A 23,932-nucleotide genomic window follows, 5' to 3' on the forward strand; every position below is an offset into this window, starting at 1 on the left:
GCAGGCTGGATACATGTTTAATTGGCTAGCGGTTGATTTACAATCTGTCATGCGTCGTTGAATTGGATAGAAACAAATTTTACAACAATTTCAAAGTTTTCAAAAAATGTGAATTTTGATCAAAATGGGAAAAGAAAAGGCTGGAGCATTGACACCTAAAGCTATTAGCAACAGAATTAAGGCAAAAGGGTTGCAGAAATTACGATGGTATTGTCAAATGTGTCAAAAACAATGTCGGGATGAGGTATGCGTATGCATGATTTTTTGCACCAAAAAATGGTAGTAGTTATACTGTTATACCTAACTGTAGTTCCAAAGTATAGATATATGACATAATCCATTTAAAACACTGCTTAAAACTTTCAATATTGTGTATCTTTCTCCATCAACCCTACTCTCCTTCCCAAACTTATCCCTTTAAATGTTAAACATGTCTACTCTTTCCATGCCTCAAACCTGGAGGACCAGTGACTTGGGTGGCCCTACCACAAGATTAGTATCTTTCCAGCGTAACTCATTAAGACACACAAGGTGCTAACCACAGCAAGGTTTGCACACTACTGGGGGAGGGATTTTATGGCCCATCATTCCCCAATATAGCTGAAGGCATAAGAAGAGCTTCACATTTAGTTGTATATTTATATGAACTCATAAATTGCATTTTCCAATAAATTGTATTTACTTATAGAATGGTTTCAAGTGCCATTGCATGTCTGAATCTCATCAACGTCAGCTTCTGTTGTTTGCTGATAACCCAAATAAATTTATTGATACTTTTTCACAGTTAGTATGTTTTATATAATTTTTCAACATAATTCATACTTGGTTTCAATTATACTTGTGTTTGTAAGCGTAATTAAATTAAATGGTAAGTAATGTAAAAGTAAAATGTAATTCTCAATATTCTCTTCTTTCAGGGAATTTGAAGATGATTTTATGCTTCTATTACGGAGGCGATTTGGTAATTATATTCATATGGGTGACTCTCTGGTCACAAATGTGACACTGAGCACAGGCGATATATGAAGCTTGAAGAAACTGCAATGTAGTGTGTGTAACTGGAGAATCACCCATATTATAAACCATTTAAATATTAATGTTCTATTCCAAGAGAAACTTTAGAAGCCACCAAACTTATTCTTAAATACAATATTGATGGATTGCATTTAGGCACAAGACGTGTTCATGCAAATGTTGTGTACCAAGAATATATCAGTGAAAGAAATCATTTGCACATGAATGCAACTCAGGTAACCATTAATTTTTTAAAATCAGAAAAAATTGTTTAAAAAATGTATCGATGGTAATAAAATGTGTTTTAATTCTTTAGTGGGAAACACTCACAGAGTTTGTGAAATGGCTAGGTCGTGAAGGTATTATAATGCTATGTTTGGCATGTTTTAGATCTAAATTGAATTGTTGAGTAAACCCTGCCCAAGTATTACTGGTACTGCGTTACCAATTCAACATTGACACTTTATATTTTAGCAATTGAGATTAATAGTATGTTAGAGGAAAAAGCTAGATTGAGTATTTGACACATTAGAAAGAAGAGTATGTTAAAGATGCAAGCAGGATTATTACATTCACACTATGCCAGGGAAGAAATTGCATAAGTAATGTTTCACTCTCTATTATATGTAATTAAATAATATAGGCAAGTGTAAAGTTGACAACACAGAGAAAGGATGGTTCATCGCTTACATTGACAGAGATCCAGAAACACTGGCAAGACAAAAGGTAGTTTTCTCATAATGACAGTATATTAATTTCCACCCAAGGCTGAGTGAATGTTGAGTCTCCCCTCTTCTACATTTCTGAGACTTCACTTCAAACAGGAAAAATGTCTTAAGTCGGATAATAAAATACACTTTCTCATCTGGATACATTTTTAAAATTGGCCTTATATACATATTTTTAAAATTAAAAACATTGGCTCTCTTTTCACTGTGTGTGTTTAAATTTCACTCAGTCAGAACAGCCTCATATGAAAAATAGTGACGGTTTTTTTACACCAGGCAGCAGAAAATAAAGAGAAAATGGAAATGGATGATGATGAAAAAACAGGTTATATGCTGCTTTATTCAATGATTGTTTACACTTCTGTCAGATATTAGTAACTTTTACTGCTTGTATCTGCAATATCCCCATTCACATAGTCACAGATTAGGAAAAGATTGCTCTTCTGATAGTAAAGCCCCTCATGATAGATATTTTGGTTGTTTTAGCCAAGTTCATTGAGAAACAAATTGAAAAAGAACTGGCCAGAAGAGGTGATCAGGTAGAGTAATGCTAAGGATTCATGTGTTTTGACTGATAGCCTAATGTAGCCTAATGTAAAATTCTGTGGTTGGTTGTATGGAAGGTGGATAGCACTATTTTTTTCAATCGCTTTAAAATTTCTGTTCAGAATATCCTGGATTAAACCTTAGAATTCTTCAATTGAAAGTTCTCTTTTATAAGTTTGAGCTCCAAATTTGTAATTTCACTGCGTTTCAACCATGTTTAAAACAGTAACAAAATCACTATCTGGTGGATAGATAGCTTTAGTACAACCAACCCTTAGTGAAGTACCTACAATGTATGAATGATACTAGCTATAACTTATCTACATTAAGTATATATTTTAGTGAGAACTAAAGTATTTACATGTAAGTCATCACATCACATCATCACATCATACATTTGTGTGCAAACAGTAAACTTAAGAAGTGAGGCTGTTCGATCTTCTTCAGGCTGAATCATGTGCAACCGAATTGGAAAGAAGTGATGAAGCGGAAAAAGGTATTTGTCACCCAGGTGTTAGAAAACCTGTTTAGACACTTTGAGCTAGTATAATGATAAATTTAAGAGGAAACAAAAGGAAATTCAACGTTGTCGTTCACCGCGTGGTCCTATATTGCATAATATAGTTATTTGTTTTTCAGTGACGTTTAGCCTGGCGTCAACAAAGGCGTTAAAATCTAGTGGGGAGAAAGAAAAGCTAAAACCTTCCACAAGGTAAGACAATAAGTTTCGATCTTATAGAAGGTTTTGAGGTATCATTTTATAATATGTAATCCTTGTTCTAATCATTATTGGTCTTTTTTTTCAGCAAAAATATTATCTCCAACCCAAGCCCATTGGTGGACATGGGAAAAGCAGTTGAGAAAGACAGCAAAAAGAAAGATAAAGAAACGTGAGTTCACAAAGAGCAATAGTACAGCACCAAATATTCAAGTAACTGCATAGATAATTCCGCAAAAAAGCTGTATAACAACTGCCTAAAATTGATATTTCTTGACCTTTCCCACCCAAGAGCCGAATCGTCAAGAGACAGAATATTTTATAAATGGTATAGTGAAAATTGGCCTCTGCATGCGAGGAGGCGTTATGTACAGTCTTAATATATTTACATTGGCATCAATACCTTAATGCTTGTATGTGCTAACCAGTTTTTGGTTGTAAATTTAAGTTTTATAGGTACTGTATATAAGCTGCTGAAATAGACAAATCGTGCATATACGCCTTTGCTATGCATGGTTGAATATTCAAATGTGTTGTAAAAATCTTCATGTTATTTCAAGATTCATATACAGTGCTTGTGCGTATAGTATTGGGATAGTCTGATAAACGGTGCAGGGTAATAGTTACATGGACATTTACGATACGTTTTTGTTTCTAGACAAAAGCGAAAGTCAGCTTTGGATGAGATAATGAAGGTAGGTTGAGATATGAAACATGCAGCCATTATTTTATCCGTCGAAACGTTTTAGTATTTATCATTTAATTTTTTTACTGCACAGGAAGAAGAAGCGAAAAGAGCAAAGAAGGAAACTTCGCGCAAAGAAAATTGGCTGATGAAGGTTGGCCTATTTTCTCAGCATTTGTATTTATAGAACTGTTAACAATCGATGATCTGAGATTAGAAAACAATTTCTAATATATCTTGAAATATACTTTATTTCGGTTCAAATTTATGCTAGCTCACTATATAGTCCTCATAACTAAACTTTCGTCTGGTTTAAAGAATAAAGAACAAAAGATATATGATCGATTAAATACTGCAGAATGGATTTTAATTTCTACAGCCCTACTATAAGCGAGAGATAACCTGGGACCGGTTGTTCAAAAGCCGGCTGTAACTTAACACAGGGTTAACGCAAATTTCTACATCAATTTTTTTCATCGCTTTTTCATATAAAAGTTGAATATTTTTACCATGAGTATCATAGAAATCATATTTTGTAAAGTTTTGAAACAAACGGCGGTGCAGAAGCACGTAAATTAAAACAGCGGATTAAAATTTAACCCATGCAGAGTTAGCGCTAACCTATAGCTTTGAACAACCGGCCCCTGGAATTTATACACCAATAGCAATGACATGTTTAAGAACTATACATTCCACTTCTTTTTTAGGGAATTGTAGTCAAAGTTGTTCATAAGAAACTGGGTGAAAAGTATTACAAGAAGAAGGCAGTTGTAAAGGTAACTGAAATTTTTTATGTAAGTTTTCACAAAGGTATTGCGGCTTTGAAATACGCAACCGTCTTTTGCTTCAAGTTGGTGTCAGCCGGACTATTGCTAACAACTTATTTAATATTTCCAGGAGGTGAAAGAGTTATTTACGGGAATTGTCAAAATGATAGACACCGGAGATGTCTTAAAAATTGATCAAACATATTTGGAGACCGTTATACCCGCCATAGGTACGCTACCGTGTACATTTGGTTTCCACACATACAGTACATAACTGGACCGGTATTTCGTACGAGTTAATATAATGCATTCTCTAGTTTTCACATTTTGCTTTAGAGCGATTCGTTGCAACTAAAAGATACTGCATGTTTTCTAGGAAGGTTGGTTTTGATTCTAAATGGCCGCTACAGAGGTCAGAAAGGAACTCTCTTAAACTTGGATGAGAAAACATTCAGTGTTTCTGTTGAGATAAATGAGGTAATGTTTGTTGATTACTGTATCTGTAACAATCTTATTTCAGCACCCCTTCATCCCCTTAAGTACATTACCTGTGTCTCTTATTTCATTATATCCCTTCCTTCCCCCCTTGCGATATCCAGCACCCCTTACTCCCCCCTCTAATATTTGCATGTGTTTCTTTCTTTCTTTTGCGGGTTCTTTGTACTGTATCGTTCATTTTTTGGATCATCTCCCTATAGGGCGAGTACCGGGGACGGACAGTGGACAAACTCCCGTATGAAGATATTTCTAAGCTTGACACGTGACCTCCAGGATCGAACCCTCCAAATCACGTATGTTTTTGTTCTAATCTAAAATCCACTCATATGGTATCATTAATTCATGCTACCTGGCGTCACCGGCTATAGTTAGGTCAGTGATTATAGTATGCTATGGTGATGATATGCGTATTACAGGCAAAATCTACGAAAACAATTCAATATAAAAATAAAGTGTGAATATAGGGTGATACTTAAGTTTCTGGGGCCGGTTGTTCGAAAGATGGATAACTTATCCAACGGATAAGGCCTATCCAACGGATAAATCTGCTATCCAGTGGATAGTTATCCATTCGATAAAAACGCGTTGCACGAAGCGTGGATAGTGAAGTGGATAGCTATCCACTTCACTATCGTGGATAGCTATCCACTTCACTATAAGTTAAAATTTACCAGAAGAAAACAGGATTATCCTGAAATTTCGTACCGCAACGTCAGCTGTTGCTAAGCATTTACATTGAATTCATAATCATTACGAATTCTCGAGTATAGTTACTGAATGGAAAAGACTTGAACAAGTGATTTGCTCGAACTTTGCACTTCACATCATAGTGATTTTATTAATTAAACACATTGCAATTTTATTCCTTGACCTTGCAACGCTTTGCTTTTCGGTTCCATAGCAAATTTAGGAACACTATTTTAATGTTCGTGAATGAAATTACTTAGATATTAGCAAGTTTCCTTGGACTAGGTTGAATCTTTTTTTGCATATTCACGTTTGTAAACTGATTAGAAGCGTATAGTAAATTTACCGCCTCTTATAAATTCGAGGATGTCCAAAAAAGCGCCGCTCGGAACGGAATGTGTAGGCAACGTGAAACGCTGCTGCGACAAATTGCACTTCGAAAACATTTTTAATACTGAATACAATCATGATGTGTATTAGTTTGTTGAAACATGCACAGTAACAGGAATATTGCATTTTTGTCCAATTTTATATAAATGTTTACAGTGTTACCTTGTATCTTTGAATTTATCCACTGGATAGTGGATTTAAACCACCTCCGGACCCTGGATAAATTTATCCGGTAGATAGCGATTTTTATCCGCTGGATAAAGTTATCCAAGCTTCGTGCAACGCAAATCACACGCTGGATAAAACTTATGCGTTGGATAGCGAGTTATCCGTTGGATAGCGACTTATCCACCTTTCGAACAACCGGCCCCTGATAGTTTCACGAATCACCATGAAACATTTCACGTTTTTACGAAACGAAGACTTGACTTGACTGAGATCACTTTCATATCTAGTACGAGCATATTAAATCGCGAAAGTTAAAGGGAAAACTCAGCAGGGTGCCAGGATAAGAAGTCTCCGTCATGCAACATTACCGGCATGGTACATTACCTGGAATTCCAAGTCAAACTTCCACCCCCCCCCACCCTATCTCCCGTGGAGTGGTGAAAAAAACTCTGAATTATTCTTTTTTATATATTTTACTAAGACAAATGCTGTAAAATGCCAGAGTGGGAAACAATATCTTTGACCCAAAGTGTATATGGTGCATGTGCTCTGTAAATGGCCGCAAAATTGTACATTATTTACAATCTTAAACTTGTTATTGGTGGTAAAGAAATACAAAATAACTATATGCTATTTATTGGGTGATTGTTTCACAATAAATACTGTGCAAATTATAGTTTGAAATTCAAATTCTAGTGACGTGCAGATAAACATCTGCATGCATTTACAAATGAACATGTTTAGTTTGCATATGTTCTTTCAAACCGATATGATCATCAAAAATCTTCTTGCAAATCGTACATGAGTATTTTCCGTTGATCTCATGAATTTTCAGATGATGTTTCAAATTCGACTTTTTGTTAAAGTGGCGACCGCACGTCTCACAACAAAATGGCCGTTCTCCAGAATGAACAAACATGTGATTCCTTAAGTTCCCTTTCTGATGAAATCCTTTGCCGCATGTGCTACACACGTGTTGCTTGCGTGCGCTATGAGTGCGCATGTGCATTTTCAGGGTGGATGAACGATTGAACGTTTTCCGACAAACTTTGCATTCATGTGGTTTGTTGCTAGTGTGGATTATTTTATGCCTGCATAAAGTGCTTGAAAGACGAAATCCTTTTCCACAAACATCACAAACAAAAGGCGCTTCTTTTGTGTGCTCTGGCATTCTTATATGAATACTAAATGTGTAATATGTTTTAAAGAATTTCCCACATTGCTCACATTGATAACGACCTGAACTTTCATCTTCATTTTCTTTCGAATTCCTTGATTGACCCTCCGTCAAGTCCCAATATCGTCTTCCCTTTTCGGTTGCTTTATTTCCCTTATGCTTTGTTGTTTTCCTGGATTTTCTTCTCGTATAAACTCCGTCCTCTTCATTTCCTGTCAACTCGTTGTCCTTTTCTATTTTCCCCATTTCATTTCTTTCATTTTCGTCCAGATTTTCAGCAGAAATTATTTTGTTTCTGAAATCTTCACTTGCCTCCGTTTGAGCCGCATCGACACAATCGTCAACAATGATCCCGAATTTCATTTCGTTTCTGGATGAGTTTTCTCCCTCTGAATTCTTTTTTGTAGTCTTTGCCACTCGTTTTTCAACAGAATTCTTACTGTTTTCCCGGACGATTTTCGCGTTCACCTTCTTTGGTCGTCCGAACTCGTTGGCATAGAAACCATGACGTTTCACGTCTTTGATTTCTTGAATCTCGCGCATTTTACGGCTTGGTTTTACCCGTCGTTTTCGGCGGGATGAGAAATTACTTTGTAGTTTGCCGTTTTCACTGTCCAATGTCTGTTCATCCAATTCAAATGTACGCATATTCAAAGAATCGTTCGTCTGAGATGCTTTTAATTCATTCTTTCCCGACTCCGGTTTCACCGAATCTTTTAAACTATCGTCATTTTGAAGTAACCCCGTTGCAAGGGATGTTAGAATCTGTGCATAGTTTAGTTGTTCCAACTCTGAAGTTATTCGCTCGGTCAGAGCGTCATTTTGTAAAAGAGCGTGAAATTTAGGTGTTAGATCTTTGTTAGCTTTTTTCCCTGTTATTTCCATCATCGAAATTCGGCGAAATGACCAGTTTTTGTACCAGTCTTTGTATTTGATAAACTGACCCGATGAGATTTTCTGCAAGGAAGTTTAACTTGTTATAACGCATGACGTATTTCGAAAAAAGTCCACGATTTTGGGTGGCATATCTATTTTCTAGGCAGATATATTCCGCAAAAATGGTGATTTCCAATGCTAGTTAAAATCTAGTTCCTTCTAACCTCCTAAAGGACACTATATACCTTTTTCAAGTAGTTCACAACTATACCTAATGCCTGGCAAGCTATCTTCGCTAATATTTCGGATAAACATCCATATTATGAATTTATCAAACTCATGTCAGCTAGTCCTCTGCAATTATCGATGTATATATATGATGATGTTTTTCCTCCAAATGTCAAACCACTATAGCATGCGTAATATAAAACAACCTCTTGTCTTTTGTAATCGCCAACTGTACAAATTAAAGGATTCATACAAGAACGTCGAGGAGGTTCCGGACCGTTAATTTATAGCAGCAATCGGACTGTCAATTTTGATTGTTTATCGAAGTAAGCCATATTGTCCTTTTTAGACAAAAACAGTTATGCTGCATGTTTTAATGCATATACATATACTACTTTCTAGCCTCTAAAAATTTGTTCACTTGTTGTCCGCTTTGCAATTTTATTCGCATTTGAATATAGTGTTTAATATGTCTGCGGCGAAGTCGCTGTGCAAATTAAAATTCTCATATTTCTACCCAATGTCCTTTAAGTAAGTATTTTATATAATTGCTTTCCAAGCATGTGTTCTGAAGATGCTATATTATTTATGAACCTATCAATAATTCTTATTTTGAGACAAACACAAATTTTGTTCAAATTCTCACTTTTCCAAATCCTGATAGTTTTGATTACTATTTTTCGCTTTGCAAATTACGTAATGGATCAAAGTTGGGCTATTCCTTCCCAGACTGAACGGAACTTTGCTATTTATCAGATTCGTAATTGTTTGGGTTTCTGCGTATTATGCTTTTTGTTTCCCATACGCTTGACGGTGGTAAAATAAAAACATTTCAAACATCTCTTGTTGCATTTTTATGTACATACTTACTTTACGATGAAACTCTTCAGCGGTTTCGTTGAGGAAGTATATTCACTGGAATGCGACAACGAGTATTTCTTCTGTATGTTGCCAATGCACACATTGACTGTTCTTTGCCCAGTGTGTTGTCCTTTGCTTTAATAATACGGCTTGTTTCAATGGCGCGTGTCTTGACTTATTTAAATATTAATAGCATACACTTTAAATTGCAAAGTAAACTCAGTCGGCCAATGAGAGCCCACGTTTTCATGCAGATTTTATTATAATTTATTCAGCCACCTGTCAGCGTAATTTTTGCAGTAATCAATAAAGGTTTGAACTTGACAGATGGGTGTATGCTATAAATACAATCGCTTTTTGTAAAACCTCATTTTCTTAAGAAGCTCACGTATCTTTGCGGAATGTTGGAAACAGATTTGTAGAGTCCTTAAATATTGTCGTATACGGTATAGTCCTCAAGGCACGCGCCTGCACGCACATCAAAATAACTACGTGACACACCATGGCCATGTTTGGCTTCTATTTTCGATTAAAGGTGACGTATTTCCCATACGAGCCCGAATTTAAATAGCAAATCACAGATTAAACTTAGTTTAACATGCAATAATTTCATGCCCTGTATTTTTAGACAAGTCCCCTTATCAATGATTAATCTGAAAATTTGAATTATATAAATGTGAATATATACACATATATACAGTAGGAGGCAAAAGTTTGAGTCCAGTGACTGTATTTCATTGTTTTAGCAGCATATATTAATATTCTATAGAAAACCTTACCGATAAGTGAACTACAAAAAAGTAAATGAGTAAACAGAAAAATACATGCTGTACAACAACTATGAGATGTTATGATATTCATTTTACGTATGTTAATGTGCAAAAATGCATTTCATGTCAATTGCCTAGTGTCCCTCTTTTTTGCTCTTGAAATGACGTTTTTTCTTGCTGGCATAGACTCCATAGGTTTTTTAATGTCGCACATTTAATACCTTGCCAGCATTCGTTGACCACTTGCCTCAAGTCATTCTGGCTGGCGGGTCTGTGCCTCGCCCTTTTCCGGTTAAAACGGTCCTACAAGTGTTCCATAGGTTTCAGATCTGGAATTTGAGGTGGAAAGCCATGAGAACGAGATCACCAAAACGAGTTTGCTTCTAAAAGATTTCTGGCACATAGAAGATGTGCAGGTGTTTAGGGGGATTATCATTTAGTTAGACACGCGATCATCTTTGTACCAGATGAAATTCCATGTCCTTGAAGAATTGGATGATACTTTACTTTAAATAGGTTCCTATTATATCTTTCAATATTGCCAAACCGAGCATGACCGAAGAAGCTAAAAGTTTGCTTGAGTAGGATTTAGTTTCTTCAAACCTCTCCAAGGTTAGTTGCATACCACCTTTTGAAATTCTCACTTTTTCTGCGATCTTACGAGGAAAAAATCCTTCAATACTTAATTCCGCATTTTAGGTGCATTATTTTTCACCCTGACCTGTGTTCTATAACTTTGCATAGAAACAAGTGCTTTTTAATTTGTCAAATTCCGCCCACATATACTACACATTTCACTTAAGAAAAACGATTTTCAAGTTTGCATAATATACGCAGGCTAACAATATTAAAGTATAGATCCAAGATATTAAACCATTCTATATAATTTATTTATCAAACTTTTAGTATATATATAATATATATAATATATATATTTTTTTCTATAGCTATATCTTTATGTTCAGCGGATATGGTAAATTCCAGTTGTTATTAGTCTTCGATGTTATTGCTCTCGATGTGTTTTATATCCCTGTTTTCCACCATCTCTTTCAAATTATTCAGATTTTTAATATTGTGGCAATACATCTTTTCTTCCATGGGAAATGTGACCTCCAAGGTGCATGACGAGCCAACTGCGCATGGACATTGTAGGCGCAAGATCTGGCGTGAAAAGGGAAGCATTTTATTAATATTTTGTCTGTGTTCCCGTCGATAAGTCACTGAATTCCATTTTTTGTGCTTTTATTCTCGATTGTAAAAACATGTGCATATTTACGCTATTGTATATATACTTGTTTGTATATATATAAGCATTGATTAGTCCAGGGTCAGTTCCACAATGCAAGGAAATTTCCTTGCAATTGGCAACCACGAGGGAGGGAGGGATCTAGGTTAATAGAATATTTTATGCATTCTTTTCAAAAGGTCTTTGTTTCTCTCTTTTGTCATTGCTATACCCTATGAGGACAGTCATCTGTAAATAAGCTGTGGAAACCCTGTTGATTACACCAAATAGCGATATTTAGACGATTAGTAATAGGCTGAATAGATGAGTAACTTATCGTCACGTATTTGCACGTCATCATGACGCGCTCATTGAGTTGAGCTACTCCAACGTAATACCGTTGTCTTTCAATATATGCTGGGACAATTAGATGAAATCTCACGCTTGAAATCTCAGTCTGTCCTGTGGGGCTACCCCGCAATATTCTTGCTTTATCTGTTATAGTTTTTATCAGGTTTGCATAAATCACAACACATGCATGAGGTTTATATTCTATTTTCCGCACCTGTGCTAAGGGATTACATCTCCTTCCATTACGTATGAAAGGCATGCACAATCCTCTGACACAACATTCCTCCTTGCCACACATTGCATTTTCCTTGCAAGTCTGTAAGAAAACAATGAAACTTTTTAACTCACTAGGTTTAAATAGAATAGACCTTTCTCATAATGACGTCAAACGCGGAAAGCCTGGTAAAGAGACACCAAACTTTTCGCGGTTGACGTCATTATGAGAATCAAAGGTATATGTTGTGTACAGCTGCATGTGAGTGATGTGACTACTTTGAATAAACAAAAATCGTCTTGGTCGCCTTTAGTTTTGGTTTATCGCAAATGGAAACAAAGGCTAATTGTGTATAAACAGTAACGTATACTGTTTCATTGTTTTGTTCAAGAAATTAGTCATTTTAATTCATCTTTTAATCTAAGTGCATATATAGCGTGCCAAGTGTTATAACTGCGTGATTATAAACAGGAAAAAGGTTTCAAACTGCACTTTTATACTTATTTTGTGATGTGACTAAACTTACCTGGTCAAGAACCTAAAAATGTGTCGTTACTAAAATGTTTTTCTTCCCAACAGAAGGTACATCGTTGTCTTAGGTAGTTTTAAAACTTAAAAGAGAACCTATTAAAATGGGATGCCTTTTCGCAACTCATGCATAACACTCTCTAAACGCTAGCCTAAGAGGTCAGGCATTTATTTTTTTAAAGTTTGAGGTAAACATCAGGATATTTATGTGAAGTGGTTGATTAGGTTGCTTACGTCAAGATCGAATAAACACGTCAAACAATAGAATAATTACAGAAATGATTCTTCCCTTAATTGATAAAATGAGTTAAATGAGTTGCATGTTTTTGGTAGGATTCGTCCCAAACTCTTGCTAACACTCATCACCCACGCTATAGTCGTGTTAGTGAGGAAGGTAGATCTTTCCAAGTCTCTGGAATTCGTTACCATCTCACATAAGAATGTTTGAGAAATCTGTTATAGACGTTTTAAAGACGAATTGTTTAATCACTTTTTTAATGGTGATAACGATATCGACTCTTTTTACTATACCTTGATTACTTTTTAACTAACTTTATATATAGACATACTGCTTTTAGCTACTATTATCTTAAGATAGTCTATTTCTAATCTTGATTCTTAATGTATTAATATATTAGTATGTAGGAGGCCACTTGTTAATCAGTTGATCATACTGTTCGGTGTTTACCCTCGATAAATAAAGCTGAACTATCTATCTATCTATCTATCACATCGCCTCTTAGTAAGGAGGGATGAAGAAGGGTTGCTTTTATACCAGTGTATGGATGTCTCGTTGTATAATGGTATGATGCGTTTTGTATCCTTAAATATACTGAGGACAAACAAAGATCATTGCTTTCGATTCGTATTCGTCTAATTACATAGCGCCTGGTCTTCATAGAGGACGCATGTGATACACCGAAAATCTTATACCGAACTTTTGACGTTCCTGGCATCTTCACATGCATGCATACATTGCAATTCGAAAGATAACATTTTGTGGACTTTTTTAATGTTTCTATTAATCTTAAATTAATTCTGCATGATGTCTGCGTGGCTATCAAAATGAAAACTTACGTTCTTAGTTGTTCTCAGCACCTGTCGACTGTCGTCATCACGCATATCTTAACTGAGTTCATTGCCAAACCAGTTTCTTCAGTCACAATCAAGCAACATATGAAATACATAAACTAAATGACTAATATTCAAATCTGTAATATGATACGATGTGATCTTTAAAATGAAGCAATAAAAAGGCTTGTGGCTATTTTCTTTTTTGAAAACTCTGTTTCACTGTTTACAAGCCGTGCGTGGCTGAAACGTGTATATGATTAGAATCAACACATACAGAATCATTTTGGGGTAGACGTAGACGTATCACTCGTAACCATGCACCTTTTTAGTTGATAGCTAATCGTGATGAGTGAAAAAAGAACACTAGTCGATTTTACTGTAGTTAATTGTTTCACAATATAACCGACTGTGCTGTATTTTTAATACATCACGTCCATGAACGTTTCACCTGGGGACATTATATTGTTTTGAAACATGTCCGTGAGTGCAGAAGGATAAATCAGCCCTAGTGAGAAGTGGCCATTATAGTCTATGAGGGGTCAAAGTTTAGCCAAACGAAAGAGCCGCGTGAGGAATACTTAAAAGTTCCCCTTTTCCTTTAACGAAGGTGATGATTATTTTATGAGAACATGGTTTTTATGGTTCACATTTCTATTCCCATGCACATTTCAGTTGATAGCGCAATACAAGTTAAATCATGATTATTATTTTTTATGTGCAAATGCGTACGTCATGCATACACTTAAAGATTTATATCAACACATTAAGAAAGTTGCAATTTGTAAACTAAACAATTTAGTGAATAATTTCTTCCTTTCATAATGTTTTAAGATCTGCAATTGTTGACATTATCCCACGAGTTTCACTCTGGTGCATGTTAAGTTTATTGCCTGCTTCAATTTATAAAAATTAAAAATCCTCTTTTTATGCAAAGGGTCTTCCTGTGGGAAAACTGGAAATAGATTCGGTGATTGTCTACAAAAACAGCTTTGTTACCTTGTTTTTTAAATATTAATATGGTTTTATATTTCTGCGTGGACATTAATGAAAGTTTTCACAACAGTTCTCAACAGTTCTCCTGACTGTATCAAATCAAAAAAAGGCTCGCCCATATCATCACAAGTCCAGCTTCAAAGAAAGAAAAAGTCGTAATGATATTGCTGCGGATATGACATTAAAGTTGCTGTCATAATGGCCGGGTAATTACGATCAGAAGGAATAATTACATTACTCAGTATGATTTTCCTGTAGCAAAATGCCCTGAATCAAAAGTCTGTTTTGGTTTCCAGTTGGCCCAATTAGAGAATTTATTCTATTATAGGGCGGGTATGCTATTTTTTCTCTATAAAAAAACGTATTTGAAGAATTGGTTTAAATGCTGTTTTCATGCAATTTAACTAACCCCCTTTTTCTGCTCAAAACCATTTTGACCAATCTAGAGGATCTTTTCCATCAAGTGATGTTCTTCGCCTGCCGCAAAAGATTTTTATATCGCAATTTTTCCAGCCCAACATTCACTTCTCTTTTTATAAAATTTGTTTGGTTTTCAGCTCTTTCCGTCCAATTATTGATTTATCATAATAATTCACTACTTAGAAAGTTGAAAAGTAACCAAATTTTAGCATGCATAGAGAGCGAATTCAATTACCTTCAACAACCACATGCACAGCCAAAAAGAAACTTAAACTGATGATTCCAGAACGTACTTATATAGGTCAGTTTTATAAAAAGCGCATGTCATAATTATAACATAATCTAACATTAAAAATCAGGACCCAATGGTGAGCGTATGTTACTATATATGTTTGATATTGCTATAGATAGTTGCAAAGGGTACAGGCCAGGACTGTCCATGTAGCGGACAGTAGGAACAGCTGTCTCATCTGCTCCTTCGCCCCTGTCAACCCTCTATGCCCCTCTCAAACTAATATTTTTACACAATGCAAAGTAATGATAAGGCTTTATGAAGTGGATCAAAGCAGAATTCATTTACCAACATATGCATGATTCTTTTTTTTATAATTTCATTCATATAACATCAAGTATAACTATTTTCTTTCCCGATATTCTCCGTTGGGTGTGGCCAATTATGCCCGCCGTTATCATGAATTCGGTTTTTAGCCTCTCCCGTCCAATTATTAATTTATTATTTGAAATAATTTCCTAATGGCTAATAACTAATTCTCCAGGGGCGGGCGATGAAAAACAATTTTTTAATTGGCCTTGCGCTTAAAACTAAACACCATATTTCTGTATTTAAACCGCCAATCACAAATATTTCATTTCACATGTAGTTTCCTGATATGTTATATTTCAACTAATTTAGGCGTCTGCTGCGCAGTACACGCATATTATCTGTAGTAAAACAGGAAATGTTTTATTGGATCATTCCATCTCTGCCTGCAGACTCATTAACAATTTCATTATATTACAAAGTATAAACCAAGACTACAAAAAAAATCCTTTCTAAAAATCACCGAATAGCTTTCAAGCGTTAATAACTACTAAATCATAAGCCAAGAAATTCTATATTGTCTCATCGTACGAATAACACCAGAGGGGGCATGGTTGAGATAACGTCGTTAATTCACATTTATTCCGTCTATAGTGCGTTTGTTATTGACTGTTATAATCAAAATAACTAATTTGCACGTTTTTATATACGTACATGTCGCACGAAATTATCAACTCACCCAAATCACTAATCTGATGCAAAGATATCGAATAAGTATATATTCTTTTGCGTATATGTACGTACTATATGCTTAGTGTTAACATTTATGAGAGGTTTCTCTGACGTTACAAGACACCCCAATTCGCAAAAAAACGCTCTACAACGCCGCGCAACAAAAACAAAAGAATTTCAATCGTGCATTTAACGCAAGCATTGATATCGTGTTTCCTCATTGACCAGTTACCTTAATTGATGTTCCATCTGCCATTAGAATTAAGAAAGTCAAGATCACGATAGTATACGATTCATTCATCTTTTTAGATTGGTATATCTTTGTTTGTCAAGGATTTTCAGAAAGAAATATAACCTTCTATAACCGTCTACCAGTAGTAACCTGGCAATACCGTTATGCAATTTTGACTTGCTAATGTCGAAACTTCAAGGAAAGCTTTGTCTTGTTTTCTCTCCTCCCGCTTTTAAAAGGCTGTCCACTCGTCTGTACCGGAATCAATAATGCGCCTATATTTGTAAATGCCAAGCTCATAATCATTCCTCATATTTCGCGCTGTTGGGGTCCTATCGATCACCCGTGGATTGAAAAACATTAATCATAATAGTTTATACGTATTTAGTAATGTTCACCTCCTTCAGCTCTTAGGAAATTTTAGCCTATAACTGTTAACCGACTGTGTAAAATAACAGCTCACAACCGCGATCAAACCACACAAATTTATTTTGTTTTATTCTCAGGGTATAAATATTCGTTTTTCTCATAACCTTGGTATGCATGAGTATGCCTATCTGAACTTTTCCTATATTACGCTTTAGGAATATTGCTCGATTTTTTATTACATGTTTTTTTGCACTTCCTCGATTTTTTTCATGTTTAGTCTTCATTTTCGATGTTTTACGCATTCAAGACAATTTTCACGGGCGATAACTTGTCGATACATATAGACTGTATATAGTCGAATAAGAACAAGTATCTGAGCGAAAAAGCAAAGCTGCCTCAACTATGTGCGGCCGAATGTATCAGGTTTGAACTTTAAACTGGCTTGCTAAAAATAGTTTCGTAATGACAAAAATTTGTCCGTTTTAAACTCAAGATTGAACAATGCTGATGTTATGATCCGTTGTAAGAAGGATTGTATGTAGATGCTTTTCACAAAACGTCTATGTTTTCTCTTCACTCGTCAGGATTTTCAAAATTTATGCATTTTCTTTTAAAGTTTGAACAACATGGTGGCCTTATGACGTAAATGGAAAGACGGAAAAGAAAATAATCTTCTGCCAAAAATGTATCAGCTGTTTTCATGTTTATTAGATAGGTTTTTTCTCATACGTTGTTAACTAGCGTACGGTTCAGAAAACTTTTTTCTGCGTATATTTTTCCATGATAGCTTCTCATCTCTATTTTTCCATGATAGCTTCTTCTTCTTTCCTAAATCGTTACCTAAGACTTAGGAAAGTCTTAGGTAAAGATTTAGGAAAGACGTCAAGAGGACGTAAAGAAGAGTGCTACATTATGTCATTAGTAAAATTTTACATGCCACGCCATCTACCACAGCGTTGACGTTGCCGACGTGTAAAATCTTCCTGGGGCCACTTGTTTAAAGCTAGGTTATCGCTAACCCTGCATGGTTAAATATTAATTCAGTTTTTTAGTTTACGTGCTTCTGAACCACTGTTCGTTTTAAAAGTGTAGAAAATATTACTTCTATCTGTCCAAAAACTGTTCATGAAAAAAGATATTCAACTTTGTGAACAAACGATTAAAAAAATTAATGTAAAGATTTGCTTTAACCCGGGGCTAAGCTATAACCGGCTCTTGAACAACCGGCCCCTGACGTGTGCCCAGAAACGAGTGTGTCTCCTGCTTTAGGCAGGGTATTTGTTCTTAAAGAATTTCGAATACTTGGGAAATCTGACTATTATAGAGCACTTGTGGAAGTATTAGCCTTCGGGGAAGTTACGTACACTGACCTGGCTATAATTCTACTCTATAATTCTTAATAGAGACTGGTATGTTACAGCAAAAGCACTACAAGGTTAAATGAAACAGATTTTTTAAGTTCGCACATTGATAGAAAGGTCCATTCTTCTGGGGCCAGCACAGTTAAGGCCTACTGGGGTAAATGCCGCAGTAGTGATATGTTTAAAAATGCCCTGAGTCCATATTATGGAAGATGTCTCCTTGTTTTTTGTCATAGGGGCGCACATGGACAGCCACATCTGGAAGTATGGGTTAGACTACACTAGATTATCCCTCAGACATTAATCGAATACAAACCTAGTTCGGTAGTTTCCATTGTAATATTACCAGTTTCGAGGGAGATTTCAAATTAATCTGTGCTGCCAACCTACCAACCTTAAGTTGAAATGAAGGAGATGTTTTCACCATAGTCATTATTTGAAAAATGGTTGACATGTAATATGCATGAATTAATATGATGTTTATCAGATTCCGATACTTTATTATTTGAATATTTGTACTAAAATTATCATCTTATAGACACGAATGTCATAGATGTTGGCCTTGACCCAGGCGTTTGATAATTGTGCAGCAGTTTCGTAGTTAATGGTAGTTTTTTTTAGTCCCACAAAATTGTTTGCATTGTTACGGAGTAAGGCCCGGATATAGACCCCGTTTACACTAGAACGAAAGTTTCCGGATTTGTAAAATTTTCCGGATTCATTGTTACACACATGTATCGGATTCATCAGGTGTTTACACTACACTTTAGCTGTCTCTGTATGCGGATTTGTCCGTTTACACTCACATTACTTGTTCTTGGAGAATTGTTTGGTCGTCATATCGAATTTCTTCGGATTCGTCGTGCAAAGCGTTTACACAAGAAAATTTTCCGGATTCAAATGTTTCTGGATACGAAGTTTCCACAAACTTTTACGGATTCAAAGTTTCCGGATACGGCTTAAAACCGAGTACATTTTCTATCGGATTCGTTGCTGCGTGTGTAAACAGCAACATGAATCCGGTACTAAAACATTCCGCTTTCGTGATGAATCCGGAAACTTTCGCTGTAGTGTAAACGGGGTCATAGAGTGTTGCTTTTTGATAAAAAAAAACACCAGGGTTTCGGCTCTGCGTGACTTTCCCGATCTATTGTTCCAGTGGTAACAATGGAAGGACTGTGAAAGCTTTGACAGTGAATGAAGGACAGCGAATCCTTCTCATCTACAATCAGTGAAAAAATTGTGAGAATTTACATAATGTTTAACGGAATTCGTTTGGCAAGTTAATTGAAATATTGTTAAGATCCACATCTAAAACGTCTTCTGCGGCCGATTGTACGAAGGCTGGTGATAGTGATGTTTTCAACCGTTTTAAAAATGCTTGGAATAAACTAACAATTGTTGAAGAGTCCGTCAATTTAGCAATACTAAGATTTAATCAAAGTTATTCCTAACAACGGGCGATTTTGAAGCAATTGAAAAAAAACACTATCCGGTGGATAGCGCTATCCGGCTTTCACACAACTGGCCCCTGATTATTAATCTTGAATATCACGGTTAGATGTCTGTTCTAGAAGTTGAAATAGGTATTAAAATATTTTCTTTTCAGTTCATAGTGAAATTTATGGAATGTTTTAAGAATAATTAAGACCCACACTGTCATGACCTTGGACAAAGAGTGCCGGTGAACTTCAAAGCGTCTTCCAGCAAACTCCAATTGATCGGGAAAAAATCCAGACTTTTAATGTAGCTAATATCTAATTTGCACAAGCCGCGCGTAACTGATTACAGCCGGGAAACGGTATGCTTGCGCTTATGACTTTTTCTTGAAAGACTACTTCAGTCATGCGCATTGACAGAACAATAAAAGATGTCTTCCTCCAACACCTTTGATCTTTTTTGGACTATATGATGCAAACCTACTTATTTATATGACCAGATTCTAATTTAAAAGTAAATTACTAATTATTGTTCATTCGTATTTGAAGCTTATTGGACTTCAAAAACATGAACAAACATTGACTCGCATCTCAGAGATGACCTTGCAAACCTTGTTCATTTTCAATTATTTATAATTATAAAGTATTATTGTTCCTTTTTTACTACCAACTGTGCTGAAAGAAGCGAAACGGGCTTGTGGGAGGAGAATCGTGTAATGAAAATAGATTATAGTTATTTCTTAGTCTGACGATTTCGTTGTTTTTTTCATTCGGCAATGACAAGTATTTCTGTGATTGTTTTATCACATGTGGGCAGTAGTTTCCATGCAGAGTTTTTCCAGTGAACTGTCTGTGTTGCACGAATGCAAATTTCAATCCGTGAGATGCAAATTAAGATTTTGTCAAAATCTTTTTATCAAAATTCTCTTAAACTGAACTGGTGTGTTTATTTTTTTATTTCTTTTTTTATATGTAACCGTATTTGTTAGACGACGTAGGCCATATAAGGCGTTGTATATGGGGTGTATATGGGGGCGTTATTTGGAACGCGATAAAAATGATATCATTACTTTTTTGGCAATCCAATGACAATCACATACTGGTCACCAGCTGAAAAATATTTCACATGGTTGAAAATTTACGTGTGCTGAATATATCTTAAAATATATAAATATATATTGTTATCATATATATGTGTTTAAGTTAAGACGTGTTTTCGTGCTTAAATTTTTTAGCGGACAATCAATTTGGTTTTGGTCGCAGCATTTGCCATTTTCGATCATATAAGGGATGAATAGCGACCGGAGAGTCGCACGTTTTATCGACGAACACGGGGCCGGCACTTGAAGCGCGTCTAAAGAAAGGCATGAGAACGGAGAACCGACTGTTTTTATAAGGTGTAATGCATGGGATTAGAATTTGTTGCTGAAAAATACATCCAATTGTTATATGCGTTTTGTAAGTGTAAGTGTTAGTGTACATGAATTAGCATACATAACAAACTGACTTTGAGAATATCTGTTTTATCATTTTATAAATGATTTATGAACACACGGGATGACTTGTTGAGTTGTCGCAAGCGACTATAAACAAGTTTAGCAAAATTATGCTTTTTACCGACGTTTGTGAGCTATTACGACGTCGCGTTTAACCGACAACCTTGCCAAAACTGGGGGAGTGTAACACACCGCGCAAGCTACACCCCTTATCCCGCCAGGAATTCATCTTCGAATAGCAAAAACACTTCATTTTACAACTTAACCAAAATGGGGCGGCGACATATTTTTTTATTTTAAAGTAGCCTAGCTGTATTTAAAAAAATAGCCCGCTGTTCTGGCGCCCATGACACTTCACAACAAGCATGCATTCATTGTAACGACTATTCCATTACATGTCAGTCGTATGTCAGATGGAATGTGTCACAGTTGTGACTCTTTAACTTGGAGACGCAATTCTTAAATTTTATAACCACAACAATATTACAAAGTGCACTGTTAAAATCTATCAATCATTACTAGTGTCACGCACCGACCTGCCTCGCTCATTTCCAGACTTGTACATCTACATCTAAGACTAAAAACTTCATTTAAAAACATTTTGCCTTGCGTGAGGTATTTTCTACGATCAGAGTATGAGAAAATTCTCCAGACCAACACTAGGCGTGTATAATAAACAAAACAAACGTTTTCTTAATTGTGGGTTCTCAAATTACAATGAATTACATCCTTCGTGTACATATAACGTTGTCGCTTCTTTGTTTGGCTTCTTGATGTTGTGAACCACCTATTTCCTTTTGTATATTTTAAAATTTTTCCCATGTGAAAATCTCCAAAGTGTTCTAATGAAATAATAATAAATTAAGAATTATATTCCACCCCGACAGCCTAGCGGTTAATTAAAATATTTTATAAAAAGTAGAATGTATTAATCTAGAATAATGAACATCCACAAGTGCACCATGATAATCCAGTAAGAGCCACATACAAGGAAAATTTCATGCGTGAAGTCGGAAATTTAAACCAACCAGGCAGCGAAGTCGAAAACCTCCCGAAAGATGATTAAAAATTTTTTTTATCTGGCTGCATGTATAAATAACTGACAAAAAAAGGATGAAAGACTAGCTACTTGAAATAAAGGCGGCTTACTCACCAGAAACCAAATCTGTTATGTCTTATGGCACATTTTTTACCAGTGTTGTCTCATGAAAGAACGTTAACCTTTTATTTGGCTCACTCGATCCATAAAATCTTCTCCTCAACAAATACAGTTCTGCACAGTATTCAGTCTATTAGATCATCTTGATATCAGTGACTGATAACAACAGTTCGTACCCAGGCTTTGATTTGTTTTCAGTCACAGATAACCTAATGGCCTTGGTAACATCGTTTTCTATCCAGTTGGTGAACGAGTTAATGAGTCCTCTCATTGGGAATGTCAAGTCATTTTCTTTTGAGATTATCTACTATTGCTTTTCGTTTCTATATAAAAATTCAAATACTCAGTTTGAAATTAAAAACATTTTGTAATAAAAATACTCTATTATTGGGGTGGGGTGAAAGATATTTTGCCTGCATTCATAAATATATTATTTGGGGGGTCACCGCCCCCCATTTTCTAGTCGATAGATAATTCCATACAGAGAATTAATAATTTCTTTGAATCACAGGTTGGTACACACCGGCACAATCAGAATGGAGAGCAATTTTTATCATCGACAGCTAAACCTTGCAACCATGATTCGTGAGGTAACAGGGGTGTATTCAATATGGCACATTGCTCGCTTACTCTAACTCCTGGATGATGAGATCGCGGTCCAGTCCGCGAGATTATTGCCTTGATCCATTGTCATCCATTATGAAGTTTCAAAGGTAGTCTCCTGCTACGACTCCGAGGTAGGAGGTAGTCACCGACGTAGTCGCCTCCTACGACTCTAGTTTCAGAGGTAGTCCCCTCCTACGACTTTGAGGTAGGAGGTAGTCACCGAGGTAGACCCTTCCTACGACTCTGAGGTAGGAGGTAGTCACCGAGGTAGACCCTTCCTACGACTCTGAGGTAGGAGGTAGTCACCGAGGTAGTCCCCTCCTACGACTTTGAGGTAGGAGGTAGTCACCGAGGTAGACCCTTCCTACGACTCTGAGGTAGGAGGTAGTCACCGAGGTAGACCCTTCCTACGACTCTGAGGTAGGAGGTAGTCACCGAGGTAGACCCTTCCTACGACTCTGAGGTAGGAGGTAGTCACCGAGGTAGTCCCCTCCTACGACTTTGAGGTAGGAGGTAGTCACCGAGGTAGTCCCTTCCTACGACTCTGAGGTAGGAGGTAGTCACTGAGGTAGTCCCCTCCTACGACTCTGAGGTAGCAGGTAGTCACCGAGGAGTCCCCTCCTACGGGCCTGGACTGACCCATCATAATATTAGGGCAATCAGATTCTAACAAAGGTTTGATTTCAATAGAGGGGACTTTTTTTGCGACATTCTGTAGTACTAGTATTGCATGAATATGTTGTATGTTTCATACAGAATGGAGTGTATTTTAGTTGTATGTTTCATTCAGAATGGAGTGTATTATAGTTGTATGTTTCATACAGAATGGAGTGTATTATAGTTGTATGTTTCATACAGAATGAAGTGTATTATAGTTGTATGTTTCATTCAGAATGGAGTGTATTATAGTTGTATGTTTCATACAGAATGGAGTGTATTATAGTTGTATGTTTCATACAGAATGGAGTGTATTATAGTTGTATGTTTCATACAGAATGGAGTGTATTATAGTTGTATGTTTCATACAGAATGGGGTGTATTATAGTTGTATGTTTCATACAGAATCGAGTGTATCATAG

At 36.0% G+C, this 23,932-nt stretch overlaps 2 protein-coding genes across 2 annotated transcripts; one reads left to right on the top strand and one right to left on the bottom strand.

The window, feature by feature from the left end:
* The first annotated feature begins 67 nt into the window (after positions 1–67).
* On the top strand, positions 68–6,837 carry LOC114521755 (DNA/RNA-binding protein KIN17-like). The gene is made up of 18 exons (XM_028542291.1): positions 68–244; positions 689–783; positions 918–961; positions 1,171–1,250; positions 1,331–1,373; positions 1,658–1,740; positions 2,019–2,067; positions 2,229–2,281; positions 2,736–2,784; positions 2,928–3,000; positions 3,095–3,178; positions 3,665–3,701; positions 3,786–3,845; positions 4,399–4,467; positions 4,589–4,688; positions 4,835–4,935; positions 5,157–5,249; positions 6,489–6,837. Exons 1-17 carry the CDS (start codon positions 125–127, stop codon positions 5,220–5,222), a joined length of 1,206 nt encoding a protein of 401 aa, XP_028398092.1. The 5' UTR covers positions 68–124; the 3' UTR covers positions 5,223–5,249; positions 6,489–6,837.
* Positions 6,838–10,965: 4,128 nt separating this feature from the next.
* On the bottom strand, positions 10,966–16,671 carry LOC114522001. The gene is made up of 3 exons (XM_028542594.1): positions 16,424–16,671; positions 11,904–12,005; positions 10,966–11,274 (listed from the first exon to the last, which is right to left on the bottom strand). The coding sequence occupies exons 1-3, from the start codon at positions 16,490–16,492 to the stop codon at positions 11,104–11,106; spliced, it is 342 nt and encodes a 113-aa protein (XP_028398395.1). The 5' UTR covers positions 16,493–16,671; the 3' UTR covers positions 10,966–11,103.
* Between the last annotated feature and the right edge of the window lie 7,261 nt (positions 16,672–23,932).

The sequence above is a fragment of the Dendronephthya gigantea genome, unplaced genomic scaffold (genome assembly GCF_004324835.1).
Source record: "Dendronephthya gigantea isolate DGI-Jeju-01 unplaced genomic scaffold, DenGig_1.0 000021F, whole genome shotgun sequence".
Classification (NCBI taxonomy): Eukaryota; Metazoa; Cnidaria; class Anthozoa; order Malacalcyonacea; family Nephtheidae; genus Dendronephthya; species Dendronephthya gigantea.

What these genes read in the sequence shown, in the direction of transcription:
- LOC114521755 (XM_028542291.1), top strand. Translation starts at nt 125, where the DNA reads ATGGGAAAAGAAAAGGCTGGAGCATTGACACCTAAAGCTATTAGCAAC. An exon ending in TGCACATGAATGCAACTCAG is followed by an intron (nt 1,251 to 1,330) that starts GTAACCATTAAT and finishes TTAATTCTTTAG; the next exon opens with TGGGAAACACTCACAGAGTT. An exon ending in AAACACTGGCAAGACAAAAG is followed by an intron (nt 1,741 to 2,018) that starts GTAGTTTTCTCA and finishes TTTTTACACCAG; the next exon opens with GCAGCAGAAAATAAAGAGAA.
- LOC114522001 (XM_028542594.1), bottom strand. Translation starts at nt 16,492, where the DNA reads ATGAATGAATCGTATACTATCGTGATCTTGACTTTCTTAATTCTAATG. An exon ending in CAGATGGAACATCAATTAAG is followed by an intron (nt 12,006 to 16,423) that starts GTAACTGGTCAA and finishes GTTTTCTTACAG; the next exon opens with ACTTGCAAGGAAAATGCAAT. An exon ending in GATGTAATCCCTTAGCACAG is followed by an intron (nt 11,275 to 11,903) that starts GTGCGGAAAATA and finishes TTTTCACGCCAG; the next exon opens with ATCTTGCGCCTACAATGTCC.